A 15,521-nucleotide genomic window follows, 5' to 3' on the forward strand; every position below is an offset into this window, starting at 1 on the left:
AGATTCAGAACTCTGGGAATAGAGGAGAAAGCAGCAGGCGAATAACAGCAGGCTGCAAGCCAGGTGATTCAGCCCCTTTCTTGACTCAGGCATTTATTTAACATTCAAAAAGAAGTTGACTGAGAAATTAAGATCAATATGATGGATGGTGCCAGTGCCCTCTAAAGTCGCAGAAGGTGGGAAAATCAGGGAGGGGGCGTAAATTAAATATTGACAAGACTTTTAAAGAATTATATGGGCTACATTTTTTATTTTACTTGTGTTGACCTGCGGTTGTTGCTTTGGGTGGTGACTGCGTGGTTTTGTGTGGTTTCTCATTAGATGGTACAATATGAGATAAGGTATAAAAACACATTTTTATATGGAAAGGTGATTTTAAAAATGCCAGAGAGCAGATAACGAAATGAACCAAGTCCTCAGACTTCAATCAGCACAAGTATTTAATTGAATAGTCCATGTCTGAAGAAAGAGAATGTATTCCAGCAACGTTGCAGTGAAAAACTGAAAGACTAATAGACACAGAACAAAATAAGAAATGGCAGCTTCCTCAGTGCTTTAGAAATTGTCTCTCTCTTCCCCTTCAGACAAGCACCTTGTCACCACTATCTGGATATGTTGGCGTAAGAACAAGATACAGAGATGAGTACCCTATTCTTTTAAGTTTTGAATGCTGCCTAGGCCATTTGGATAACTAGTTGTTGTTGTTCCTCAGAAGACCTGAGGAAACTCATATATAATATCAAATATAAAGCTTACATTTAATTTTGCAACTGTATCTTTAGGGAAAGGATGTCCACAATAATACTGAAGAATCCATTTTTTACAACTTCCAGCATTTTTAAGACAGGGATTATATTGGCCGATCTAATTCTAACATCTTTGTTTTGAAATCATTGGCCACTTCTTGCAGAGCTGCCATTTATTTTATACAGCACTCAAGTTGAGTGAAGATTTTCTGTGGTCCCTTTCAGCCTTATCCACATCCTTTAGAAAGCTGCTGGGAATCAAATTGAGTGGGGAAGAGTGTTCTTAAACCCAGGTCCTGCTTGTGGACTTCTCATGGGCATCTAAGTTGACCCCTGTGGGAGCAGGATACTGGATGATGATGGGTCTTTGGCCTCAACCAGTTCTTCTCATGTCTTTTTCTGTGTCCACCAGTACTGGACAAACAAATCCAGAAACTAGGTTTACGAGATGTTGCACGAATGCAGTTCACTGTAGACTTTGCAGTGATTTCTCAGTCATAAATTACAAATCAATGTGGGCATTTCTGAGACCAGAAAATCTCTGGGAAATGCAATAGCTATGTATTCATATAAGAGGTTCTGTTTCATTGCCTCCTAAGAAACATGTTAGCAAAAATGACAGTCATTTGTATTAGGCAGTGCTAATGACACTGAACGCTGTTGGAATTCTCACTTGTATGCCAAAAACCCTGCCACAGAGTTGGGTTTCCAAAGTGGTGGAATGATAGATGGGAGACATGAATGGGGTGGTCTCTACCTATATGGATAAGTCACAGAACCAGAACCTGACCAAAGATGGAAGACTACCAAAGACTTTTTTCGAACTAACTGACAATATGGATTTGATTGATCTATGGAGGACGAGAAATCCCCTAGGTAAAGAAGGAACTTTCTTTTCTGAGGCCCATCTGTCATGGACAAGAATCGACCAAATCTGGACAACTAGAGGTCTGGCACCTAAGACCACAAGAGTAGAAATCTGCCCAAAGACATGCTCCGACCATAACGCTATGAAAATAGAAATGAGATTTACTACTGCCGATTCCTTCAGATGGAAAATGAATGACAACCTGCTAAGAGATCAAGAGATTGTAAAGAAGGCCCAAAAAACTTTAAAGGACTACTTTGAAATTAACCTCAACACCTCGGTGGAAAAAAGAATAATCTGGGACGCAAGTAAAGCTGTTATGAGAGGGTTTCTGATACAACAAAATACGATCAAGAAAAAACTTTGGAATGGGAAAAAGGATAAGATATTAGAGAAGATAACAGCCGGAGAGAAAAAATTAAGACTGAATCCAAAATCAAAAGAGACTTTAAGAGAAATTAAATTTCACCAGTCACAATATATGAAACTGATCAACCAAGAAGTGGAATGGAAAATTAAACAAATGAACCAAAGATCTTTTGAATCTGCGAATAAATGTGGGAAGCTGTTAGCTTGGCAGTTGAAAAAGAGACAAAAATTAAACTATGTTACCAATCTAGAAGTGGAAGGAAAAAATATTCAGAAACCAGGAGAAATTAGAAAGTGCTTCCAGAAATATTTCAAAAAACTGTACACCCAAGGGCCTGAGGAAGTGGCTGAGATAGAACAATTTCTGAAAGATAATGGCCTACCAGAATTATCTCAAGAGAAGAGATCACTCTTGAATTGTAAAATAACACAACAGGAAATTGAGGTTGCCATACAGAACATGCAGTTAGGCAAATCCCCAGGCCCTGATGGACTTACCTCCAAGTACTACAGGATGTTAAAGGACTACTTGACACAACCATTAGTGGAGGTTTGCAACCAGATTATGGGGGGAGGGAGGGCACCCGATACGTGGAAAGAAGCATTCATCACTCTGATACCTAAAGTGGAAACTGAAAAGACTCAACTTAAGAATTACCGTCCCATCTCACTCCTGAATGTGGATTACAAAATATTTGCAGACATTTTGGCAAATAGATTTAAAAAGGTTTTAAATGAAGTAATTCATAAGGACCAAGCAGGCTTTCTCCCTGGTAGACATTTGTTTGATAACACCAGGAACATTATTGATATTCTGGAACTTTTACAAACAAACATTAACACTAAAGCAGTGTTAATTTTTATTGATGCGGAGAAAGCCTTTGACAATATTTCTTGGAAATTTATGAAGAGAAACTTGGAAGGGATGGGAGTGGGAAGGGGGTTTGAGAACGGAATAGAAGCAATCTATTCCGAACAAAAAGCTAAGTTGATAGTGAACAATGTGGTGACAGAAGAACTTCAGATTGAAAAAGGAACACGCCAGGGGTGCCCCCTGTCCCCTTTATTGTTTATTTCAGTCCTGGAGGTTTTGCTGAACATGATAAGGAAGGATCGGCAGGTACAAGGAATACGGGTCGGAGTGAAACAATATAAACTGAAAGCATTTGCAGATGACTTGGTTTTAACATTACAGGAGCCAGAATCTAGTACAAAAAGAGTTTTAGAACTGATACAGAAATTTGGTCGGGTGGCGGGTTTCAAGTTGAACAAACAAAAAACTAAGGTGTTAGGGGAAAATTTGACAGCTACTGAAACAGAAGAGTTTCAGAAGGAAACAGAACTAAACATTGTTAAAAAAGTGAAATACCTGGGGGTTAATCTCTCTTCCAAGAACCTGAACCTATTTAAAGATAATTACGAGAAATGCTGGTTAGAAGTTAAAAAAGATTTAGAAATTTGGTCAAGACTGAAGTTATCCTTGTTAGGCCGAATTGCAGCTATAAAAATGAACGTTTTGCCAAAGATGTTGTTTTTGTTTCAGGCCTTACAGATTGTGGACAGAGTGGAATGTTTTGGAAAGTGGCAGAAGGATATCTCTAAATTTGTCTGGCAGGGCAAAAAGCCCCGAATAAAGTTTAAAATACTAACTGATGCAAAGGAGAGAGGGGGATTTGCCCTGCCGGACTTAAGGATATATTACGAAGCTGCAGCCTTCTGCTGGATGAGAGATTGGATTTTGTTGGAAAACACTGATGTCCTGGATCTGGAAGGCTTTAATAACTCGTTAGGTTGGCATGCGTATTTGTGGTATGACAAGGCAAAAACACATGGAATGTTTAAAAACCATATTGTCAGGAGAGCAATATTTATGGTCTGGAAAAAATACAAAGACTTATTAGAAAGCAAAACTCCGAGGTGGGTATCACCAATAGAGGCCAAGGCTCGGAAAAAACCCAATATGGAGGCCGGATGGCCGAAATATTGGGAAATAATAGAGAACATTGGAGACAATTGGAGGTTGCAGAGCTTTGAAAGGTTAAAGGGTAAGGTGCAAGATTGGTTTCACTATGCCCAAATTAATGAGGTTTTTAAGCTAGATAAAAAAACAGGATTCCAGGTGGAAAAATCGAAACTTGAGACAGAATTGTTAGAACCAAAGACCAAGCTATTATCGAGAATGTATAACTTGCTGCTTAAATGGAACACTCAGGACGAGACAGTTAAATCAGCCATGATAAAATGGGCTCAGGACATTGGTTATAACATCATGTCTGAGGACTGGGAAAGGTTATGGACCACCGGCATGAAGTTTACGGCATGTAATGCCTTGAAAGAAAACATTATGAAAATGGTATACAGGTGGTACATGACCCCAGTCAAGCTTGCTAAGATTTACCATTTGTCCGATAATAAATGCTGGAAATGTAAGGAGGCTGAAGGGACATTCTTTCACCTCTGGTGGACCTGCCCAAGAGTGAAGGCCTTCTGGGAAATGATATATAACGAGTTAAAAAAGGTGTTTAAATACACTTTCCCTAAGAAACCGGAGGCATTCCTCCTGGGCATTGTCGGCCAGAAGGTGTCAAAGAAGGATAGAACTCTTTTCATGTACGCTACTACTGCAGCAAGGATTCTTATCGCTAAGCATTGGAAGACTCAAGATTTGCCCACACTGGAGGACTGGCAGACGCAACTGATGAACTACATGGAACTAGCCGAGATGACTGCAAGGATCCGAGATCTGGGAGAAGAAGCTATGGAGGAGGATTGGAAAAAATTTAAGGACTATTTGCAAAAGTATTATAAGTTATATGAATCTTAAGACGCCGTATGATTTGGAATGTTAGCCCCAGCAACAAAAGTGGTTTATATAAGAAATTGGATAATTTTTATGAAAGAATTAAGGTTTAAATGGGTAAAAATGACAATATGCTATATTTTAAGAGTAAATGGAAAACAAGAGATTTAAACTTAAACTGCAATTGAAAGTAAAAAAGAAACACATGAAACAAGGTTATAATTTGCTGATAAATTTTATTGTTAAGAATGCATTATGCGGGAGATGTGGGGAAGTCCGATAGAATTCTGAAATAAGTTGATGAAATGGTTGAGATTCTCTGTCTTTTTTCTTTCTTTTTACTGTTTATGTTCTTTCTTTTCTATCTGTAATTTGGAAAAAACGCAATAAAAATTATTATAAAAAAAAACAAAGTGGTGGAATGATAAATTCACAGTAACTTTCTGCCCAGCATGAAGCCTAGATGTATGTATTCTGGCCGTCAGCATCAGTAACCAATGAGCCAAATGAACTCTTGCACAAATGGGTTTGTACACAAGCAAAGCTGCGAACTCTAAAAATTCTTCCCAAGCATGTTTTCCTCTATGCCATGGATATTTTTCATTTATGTATCCGTTTCAGTCACTGTGGTCCCACTTTGCATATTAACAATTCCCAAGGCAATTTGCAAATAAGAACAAAAAAAAAACATGCACTGACAAAAGATCAAAATTTACAATTAATGATACAGATTGTAGCAAATAACTAACTCCCCTTATCTGGGGAGGGGGGAATGGAGCCATAGAAATCCCCTGAAAAAGGGAAGTCCAAAATTTTGGGGCTGCAACAGAAAAGGCCCTGAATTGTGGCCCTTTTAGCAGATTCTTGCTGGCAAGATCTGCGGTGGAGCACATTTGGAGGAAGCATATACACAGAGAATCAAATCCAATCCATTTAAGTCCATAATTGAAATTGGCCTTGAAACAGAGTAGTAGCTGGTACAGTTCTTTTTCAGACATCATGTTTAGGATCCTATAAAAGACTCTGAACCAAGCTCCAAAGGAGAGAAAAAAGATCAGAGCAGCAGCAGATACCTCACATCTGGAGGCTAAATGTGGCCCTCTAGGCTTCTCTATCTGGCCCTTAGGGATTTCCAGAATCAGAGACCTCTTCCCAAACCACACCCATCTACATCCCTGCTCAGTTGCCAGCCTTGAGTTTTTAACTGTGGCAATGCTTCTTGTTTGCCCAGCTAGAGAGGGGTGTCTGCACAGAAACATCTGGATTCAACTGCACCAGTCTCTTTTGCCTTTGGCACCACTTAGAAGATTGTCCATGAGGATATGTGGACCTTGGGCTGAAAACACTTCTCCACCCATGGACAAGAGGACTAGAAGCCACAATGGAATGTAGGATGCTCCCTTATACAAAGCAAGACCATTGGCCAGCTCACGTTTCATGCACTCCATGGTTTGGGGCAGGTGACATGTTGATGCTGCAGATTAAACCTGGGACCTGCATGCTAAGCAGATGTTCTGCCACTGAACTAGAGTCCACATCTAAAGGCATCTGGCCAAAGAAGATACTCATGCCACTCCATAGTACAACAATGAGGACTTTGTAGCCCTTGAGATGAGGCTGGATTACCAATTCCTATCAGCCTCAGCCAACATGGGATGATGAAAGTTGTAATCCAACAACATTTGGAGGGCCGCAGAGTCCCAATGTCCTCACCCTGCAAACAAGACTCAGAGTCAGAGTTTCCAGCTAAGGAGGTTCTAGGCTCTGAGCCTATTGCTGGAGAAAATGAGATCACTGGGCTTCACAGCCAAGGGTCAACAGAACAACCTCTCATACCTCCAGGGCCTTTAAGGCTGGAACCTGGACCCTCATGGGTGCCTTCCATTGAACCTGAAGAACCAATTGCCTCATCACCAGTCCACTGGTGCAGGAAGTACACCATGTACGCATGAGGCTATAGAACAGAGGAGTGCCCATCTTCCAGTCAGAGGACTGACCCTATAAGAATCTGAAGTTACCCACAATGGGGAAGAGCATGGGAGAGGTAGTCTGGGGGCAGAGGCTGAAAAAGGCTCAGGTTGCTCTCAAACTTTATTATAGCATTTGGAGCTCATTTGGAGCTATCCATAGTTCTGAAACTCCTGCTCTGCCTTGCTTCATGGGATTTAGAAAAGGGCAGGACAGCCATAGATCCAGGAGATGGTATTGGAGGGATGAAGAGGAAGCCCACAATGGACCTGAAGTCCCTTCTCCCAATGTCTAGGGCTAAAGGATATGAAATCTATAGCAGGCCAACACCCCTGAAGTCCATCTCCCTTCAGGTGCTAGCTTCCTCTCATGTCCACATGGGGAAATGTACCCAGACACACCGCTCTGACAATATGACACACACCTGTGTTGAAGCTGTGTGACTCTAACACTGCCTGGTTAATTATCCAGACCCTGTGGAAATACTGCTGCTGTAGCAGCATTTGGAATGTGTATTTCTGCCTCCACTGACATGCAAAAAGAAAAAAATGAGAGAATCCAGGCTAGCGGTTGAACCCAGAGCACTCATCTGACATCTAAACAACATTTCAGCCACAGCAGCAGTTTGATTCAGCTGGATGAAAACTTTTAATTAAAAACACACCCTTATTCTACTTCCAATTATTTACAAGTCTTGTGAACCATATCTTATCCTTCAAGTGTCTGCGTAAAGTCAGACAAGGGAGGAATTCAGTCACAGATTTCTGACAGATTTTTTAAAAAGGAAAGAAAACAGTCTACATCACATCCCATTGAAATTCTAACTTAGCTGGTATGATTCAGTGAGAAATCTGCCTCCATTTAAAAACAAAAATCCCCTGAAATTAAACTTCAGAAAATGCACATCTCCCCTGGGCCATGTTTGCAGTGACAGATTAATGAATTACCTATCTTCTGGAGAAGAAATAAACATGCAAAACTAATTAAATCCCCTTGCCTTTAGAACAATAGGGAGAAGGAAAACAGTGGCCACAAAAGAAAAATAATTAACCTTGCTACTGAGATTTCGTTGTCAGAGCTTAGAAGTGATACATTAAAAATGAGGCTCTCTTTGACAATGCTTTACTCATTCAAAACATAAATAGATGCCATCAGAGGAGAGAGAAAAGAGTTTTGGGGCATCTTAAAGACAATGGCTCACGTCTCCAAAAGGGTACGGGAGAATGTGATGCTAACAACCAATACCAAGATGAAGGTCTATCAGACTTGTGTGTTGAGCACACTGTCCTATGGAAGTGAGTCGTAGGCAACTTGTAACTGCCAGGAGCAACTCCGCAACACCTTCCTCGTGTGTTGCATCCAAAAGATTTGGGGCATCACATGGCAGGACAGTCTCTCAAACAAAGATGTGCTCTCCCAAGCCCACATTCCCAATATGTTTGCACTCCTTTCTCAGTGATATCTATGCTGGCTTGGTCATGTCCACAAAATGGAAGGTGGTAGGATTCCCAAGGAGCTGGCTTCAGGCACCAGGCCCATTGGCAGACCAACTCTATGTCACAAAGATGTCTCCAAATGTCTCTCCCGTACCAGTCTCTGCAACCACAGCAGGCACAGTAACTCTCCAATGGTTTGACCCCCAAAGGCACACTCTTCCGTTGTCTCCTGAGACACAGTGTAGACATACAGAATACTTGGCCAAAGTTTCCCCACAGACTCCCTCTATTTAAATTACAGCAATTATTTACACATTTAGTCACATATCTGCTTCCTATTCATATAAAATAGCCAATTTTATGAAAATATCTGTCATCTATTGGGGTGATCCTCCCCTATCCGGCAGCCAGTAAACTGGCACCCTAACAGGGATACCCAAAATCCCATGAAATACAGCAGCTACGGTCTGTGACATTTCAGCGCAAAGCTCCAGCATATAAAAACTAATCAGAGATAGCATTCAATATAGCATTAACCATCAGTAGCACCATCCACAGGCTTTTACTGACCCCAAAATCAACTCTGTTGGCACTGAGTGACTGGCAAGGAATGCAAACACCTGAGCACATGTTCATTTGGGTGGCAAGTTAAGTCACAGCAGATGAGCATGCAATGCCTTCCGACAAATCCATGCAGGTGTGTCTAATGCCACAGAGTCAGAGACAACACATCACAGACTAATAGTGTACCAGCAACAGTTCTTTTCCTCCAATATGTCTCCAGGGGATTTACTTGGAGCAGGATTTACTTGGTGCAGTGCTTAGAGTGTTGGACTAGGACCTGGGAGACCAGGGTTCAAATCCCCATTCGGCCATGAAGGTCGTTGGGTGACTTAGGACCTCTTTACCTAACCTACCTCCCCACAAGGTTTTTGTGGGCATCAAATGAGGTGGAGAACCATATACACTATTTTGAGCTCCTTGGAGAAAACAGTAGGATATAAATGCAACAAATGCAAATGAATTTTCATGTGCTTAACTTCCCCCTTGAATTAATTTATTTTGTAGCAATGAGGCCCATGGAACGTACCCCCAAACAGCTACAAGGGAGACCGGTTCCTTCATGTTCAGTGTATTTAGCATATTTTGTTAATGTCCTAATAATATTATGAGTGAGGATTTGTACCTAGCAAAAATAGCACCACTCATGACCAAGAGGGAGTTATCAATAGGCTTGGGGAAATGTTTTTGTTTAAATCTAGCGAGGTTTTCCTAGTAGCTATTGAGAGTCTTATCTTCTATTAATTTGTCTAATCCTCATTGCAAACCATCCCAGTTGGTGGCAATCATTGCCTCTTGGGGGAGTGAATTCCATAGCTTAACTATACACTGTGTAAATATGTCCTTTTTTTAGTGTGGCTTGACACCAAAACAGCCCATCAAGGACTGAATATGCTCAGTAACTATGGAATGGTGGCTGAATGTTGAAGGTTGGGGAATGGGGAATGAAAATACAGGGGTACCTCAGGTTACAAACACCTCAGGTTACAAACACTTCGGGTTACAGACTTGGCTAACCTGGAAGTAGTACCTCAGATTAAGAACTTTACCTCAGGATGAGAACAGAAATCATGTGCCGGCAGCGCAGCGACAGCAGGAGGCCCCATTAGCTAAAGTGGTACCTCAGGTTAAGAACGATTTCAGGTTAAGAACGGAGCTACAGAACGAATTAAGTTCATAACCAGAGGTAACACTGTATTCAAAAAGGGCTGGCTGGCTGGCTGCCTGCCTGGAACCGTCCACACTGCAATATTTTGTTATGGTTTCAACTTGCTAAGTACAATCAATTCACCTTCAATACATTAGCCAATGTGTATGTATGTTGTGCTTGTCTGGCAATTATTCCTGGTCTCCATAGGTTCCCTTACTGCAGAATTCTCCATAGGATCAGGTATGAATGAATAAACATTTTGAGAGTTCCACAGATAACAAAAAATCAGGTTTCAGATGGGCTGGTATACAGTTGCAGATCGTACTGATTTCAGCTAGGCAGAGAAGGCAGCTAAGTGTTTGTTTTTTGTGTTCATATGAATAATTAGTATTGGGTACTTCAGATACTAGCAGTAATAGCCTTTCTTGGGTCTGTCTTTTGAGATGTAAATGGCATTAAAATCTCCAGCTCCCACAACATTTTATATGGATCAGAAACAGCCCATTACTGTTTCCTGCCCAGAATGTCAATAAAAGAAAATATGTCTTTGATTACTGTTTTATTAGGAAATAATTAACACTCTGAGAAAGTACAGGAATGTTGATGAATGCAGCAAGGTGCTGTTTGTGTGGGCAGCAATGATGAATAAGGTAATTCTGATGTTAGCCAAATATTTACAAAAGCCAGCAGATTGAGCTTTCTCTCTGCAGGCAAATGGCCATATAAAATGAATGTGGTTTGAATGCCAACTCAAAATCTTCAATACAATTTCAGAGAAGGTCACACCATTTAATGATGTAGAACACTGGCTAACAATTTGTAGACTTCACAATCCAAAATTCAAGACCATTTCCATAAGATAAATGGACCAAAATATTTGAAGGTTATTTTCAGCCAGCCACTCATATTCCTCAAAAACCAATTCAGCCACGTCATTCCAACAGGATTTCAGAAACAACACGCATTGCCAAGCTGAAGGAGAACATTTGAATCTCAAAGCAACTAGCATCCCAAATCCAATTTCTGTAGTTCCCCTTGGGTTTGTGCTTTAATTTATCAGACATGCTAATTGTCAGTCATTGTGCAGCTGCCTGATTAATCTATTCTTTTCAGATCTGGAGATACAGAATAGCTTTGACTAACAAATTAGCTGAGGTCCCTTTGTAAAAATTGCCACTTTCTTCAAGTCTTGACCTGACGTATAAAAATTAACTGAGACGCTGAAAATGTTAGAGAAGCTGAGCAGAGAGGTCAAGTGGATCTGAAATCGTTGCAAAGCTAGGAAACAACATGACGCTGGTAAGCACATTGCAGGGGGAGCGAGCACCGTATTCATGCACCTACTTCCCATCTCTATGTTGATAGCTATGTGGCAGCATTCTGATAGCCAGTGTGGAGCAGTGGTTAGACTGTTGGACTAGGACAGTGTTTCCCAAACTTGGGTCTCCAGCTGTTTTTGGACTACAACTCCCATCATCCTTAGCTAGCAGCACCAGTGGTCAGGGATGATGGGAACTGTAGTCCAAAAACAGCTGGAGACCCAAGTTTGGGAAACACTGGATGGGGACCTGAGAGACCAGGCTTCAAAGCATCACTCAACTATGAAGCTCAGTTGGGCTGGTCGCTCACTCTCAGCATAACCTGCTTCATAGGGTTGTTGTGAGAATAAAATGGGGAGGAAAGGACCTATGTACTCCACCATGAGCTCCTTGGAGGAAAAGTGGAATATAAGTTCAAAAAATAATATTATTTTGTTTTGCGGTGGTGTTATTGTACATTATTTGATATTTCATTGCATTATTCAATCTGTATTGTGTGTCACCTAAATGACAAAAGTTATATATTTTGGGAGCGAATTCCATAGGTTAATCATGTACTGTGTGACAAAGTTCTCTTTGTCCTCACTTTAAGCATGTCTTGAGGACCTAGAGAGGGGGTGATGTCTAGTTACATGTAAATATGACCCTGGCTTACAGATCTCCCTCCAGAAGTCAGGAAACTAGGGCTGGTTGTTCCTCGAGGCCTTTGTTGAAAGAGCCAAAAAGAAAGAAAAAGAAAATCAGGGAACAACCACCAAGTATTTAACTGCCCCACCAGCCAAATTGTGTGTAGGAATATGAAAAGGTAGTCAAGTTGCAATTCTGCCAGGCTCTACCCATAATCCCCAAGTTTCTCCTCAGCTCTGTCCCTGGCCTGCCGGATGCTCTCTGAGCTATGCCACAGACCCACCAGATTTTCCCCCATTATTGAGCTTTTTTTGAAAATACAAATTATGAAGCATAACAAAACAGATGCAAAGGGTGCGTAGTAACATAGCCAGTTTAAGACACCTCAATTACTACTTGTGTTGATAAACACTTTCCTTCTTCTTTAAGTTTCATTTACAAGGATTTTAGTTTTTAGAGTTTCGAGATTAAAAGAGAAAATACATAACTCAGAAGGTCCAAAGTCTAAAGCATATCAGGGATGGAGGCAGAAGACAAGCATTATCCTACAGGAATGTCAGGCAGTGCTCTAGCTCTGCTTAGAGGGCAAGTATTTTCAGTGACCTTACCACCACATGACCTCTGCCCAATTAAAACTCCTCTTTTGCACACTAGGAACTGCCTCATCGGACATGCTAGGTTTGGATGAAAGTGCTTCAGGGTGATGGAAGGATGAGCACATAACAAACCATGCAGGGTGGGAAGAGGTGGAGCAAGGAGAAGCGGAGGGCATTTCAAAGAAGGGAGAGAAAAGAGGAGTACTCACATGGCGAAGGAATCAGGGGGAGCTGAAACTCTCCTCAGGTCAGCAGAGGGCACTTTAGGGATGCTATAGGCAGCAGGAAATGTGCAGCCAAGAGAGGATCAGCACAACGGCATGGACAGACAGGGAAAAAGCCCAGAGAGAGAGAGAGAGAGACATACAACAACATTTAAACAGAAACAAAAGGAAGGCATCATGTTGAGGCAAAATGGAGGTGTGTGCTAAGCTGCAAGGCAGCACAACCATCAATGGAAAAGCCAATGGGAGGTATCAGCAAGCGCAATGGAGGAAAATGGCGTCTGGTTATGGGGCATGGTGGAACTCTGAGGCAACAAGGCAGGTAGCTGTCAATGGCAGGGTTAAGAATATAAGACTGTAAGGTGAGTCCTGCTGGATCATCCATTCCAACTTTCTATTCTCATAGTGGCCAAACAGATGCCCATGGGAAGCCCACAAGCAGAGCCTGAGGGCAACAGTGCTCTCCCCCAGCAACTGGTTTTCAGAGGTAGACTGCCTCCAATATTGGAGGCAAAGCATAACCAATGGTTTGGTACCTTGGCTGGGCTTCATGAGGTTCCTATGGTTTGAGCCCTGCAGCACTACAAGACCTTGGAGTATGAAAGACCTTGGAGTACAAAGACCTTGGAGTAGAAAGAGGGGTAACAGTTCTTCATCCTAAGAGGATGTATGCAACCATCTTTGGAGAGAGACAAGCACATCATTGCCACAAACTCCCCCAACCTCTCTCACTTGTCCACCCCACTTCAGTGGTTCCTTTCCCTTCCCCCTCATCCCTACAACACGTTTTGAATTTCTGAGGCAATCAGCTCCATGCTTTGGGCCAACCATGAACTGTTTCCATGAAGATGAGTCAAACAAGACACGGGCTCAAAAACACTTGGCCCAGATGGCATCTGAATGAGGGGTGGGGCTGCCAATGGAGCCACTGACGTGCATAAAAATGTCCACATGAAAATACATTGTGATGGCCTTCACACAGCACCTCTTCACCCTGGCTTTGGAGATGCATATTTTTAGGACTCACCTTATTTCTGTGATTTGGGGTGTTTAAAACTGTTTTTAATATTGTGTACTGTTGTGACTTAATAGTAATGCTATGTTTTGTTGTAACCTTAGGGTGAATTGTGTTGTTGTTGTTGTTGTTGTTAGATCAATAGCCCAAGTAAGAAATTGTGAGTCCACAATTGGGTCCACAGAATGGTCTGAAGGCATCACAGTCCCTGAAACTAAGCAGGTCTGGAAAAGCCAGTGGGAGATCCTTTCTGAACCCCTGGTTCTCTGGCCTGAGATCTCTGGAGTTCTGTGGTTAACAGTTTTTTAATAGTTCAAGTTTCGAAACGGCATTTCATCACACAGAATATCCCCCCCCAAAAAAAAATGCAAACCGAAAGAAAAAAATACAGAGGAAGCTGTTGTCCCTCATTGACTGTGTTACAGAGAAACCCATTTCAACTTTGTCTTTGGATCATAAAGTGCATGATGGGAAACTGGATGCTGATTATATAGCACTTTTCTCTTCAAAGTGACATTCAGATTACATATCAGGCCAGGTTCTCCAATCTGCCGGCACTGCAGCGTTGTCACTATCAAGTCAATTCCCTCTCTTTCATTTATCATCAGTAGGATGGGTATTCTTCGCCCTCCCCTCCGTCTATTAGAGATTCTGGAACTGGAGTTTAGCTGGCAATTCTGTTAATGATGCATGAGGCGGACTGAAACGCAGCTCATTCTTCTAAAGCAAAATTGACTCTCTCCCAGATTAACTTCAGTAAAACTTTGCCACCGAATTTAACAAGCGTGACTCAGAAGACAAATGGACAAAAGATAAGAGCCATAAACAAACATGATATCTCTTTGTTCACATCTATACCTCCTATTTCTCCCCTATCTGGAGACAAACAATATTGACACTGCACATTGGTGGCGCTTAAACTTTTATCCTAAGTTGCACCTTACCTTCTGCCTCTGAAAGAATTTCCCATCATTCTTATTTATATCCTTGTAAACATAGCTTTTGGCAACAACAGATGCTGACTCAGTGCAGTTGCAGAGAGCAGAGAGGTCCTAGTTTACCAAACCTTTAGCCACAGGAGGACTAGAAAGGAAGTTTGGTGTAGTGGTTGCAGGGGTGAATGAAGGCGTCGTGACACCTGGGGCTGCAAACTGCTATGTATGGCGCATGTGTGGTGTCACTACTTACAGCGCATGTGCCGTACGTAGCGATGCCGCATATGCGCTGTACATAGTAGTTTGCCGGCAGCGCCGCTCCAGCACCGTACGGACAGTGCCGGGATCCTCTGCTCGTGCCATCTGTACAGTGCTTGAGCGGTGCCAGTGGCAAACCGCTATGTACAGCACATGTGCGGCATCGTTATGTACAGCACATGCGTGTGACGCTGCACATGCGACACTGCACATGCGCTGTACATAGTGGTTTGCTGCCAGTGCCGGGATCCTCTGCTTGCAGCTGCGAATGGAGGGAGGATCCTCCGCATGCGGCGGCAGTGTGATGGCTGCTCATGCTGTCGCGAGCCCCCGCAGAGTGCCTTCTTGTCACCCTCCCACCCCGACATGGCACCTGGGCCACACTGCCGTTGCGACACCACTGAGTGGTTGTAGCATCTGATTAGACCCGGGAGACAACAGCTCAAACCTCCACTCAGCCATGAACCTGATCTTGGGCCAGTCACTTACTCTCAGCTTAGCCTACCTCACAGGGCTGTGATGATAAAATGGGGAGCAGGGGAACTATGCATGCCACCTTGAACTCCTTGGAGGAAAGGTGGGAAAGAAATGCAGTAAATAAATACATGAAATGCAAGATTTTTCCTGAAGTTGGGGAGGGAAAATTCTG

The 15,521-nt window shown here is 42.2% G+C and overlaps 1 protein-coding gene across 7 annotated transcripts in view; it reads right to left on the minus strand.

Annotated features, from left to right (window-relative positions):
- The window catches only part of DGKI (diacylglycerol kinase iota), a 275,714-nt gene that overhangs the window by 74,117 nt on the left and 186,076 nt on the right, over positions 1-15,521 (minus strand). For 4 of the 7 annotated variants that reach the window (XM_081212004.1, XM_081212003.1, XM_081212005.1 and 1 more), the window contains one exon: positions 12,650-12,712. The exons of the other annotated variants lie outside the window; for them this stretch is intronic. In XM_081212004.1, the coding sequence (XP_081068130.1) occupies positions 12,650-12,712 (63 nt within the window). The remainder of the gene's footprint in view (positions 1-12,649; positions 12,713-15,521) is intronic. 7 annotated transcript variants of the gene reach the window in all.

Source organism: Podarcis bocagei (genome assembly GCF_964188305.1).
Source record: "Podarcis bocagei genome assembly, chromosome: 10".
Taxonomy (NCBI): Eukaryota; Metazoa; Chordata; class Lepidosauria; order Squamata; family Lacertidae; genus Podarcis; species Podarcis bocagei.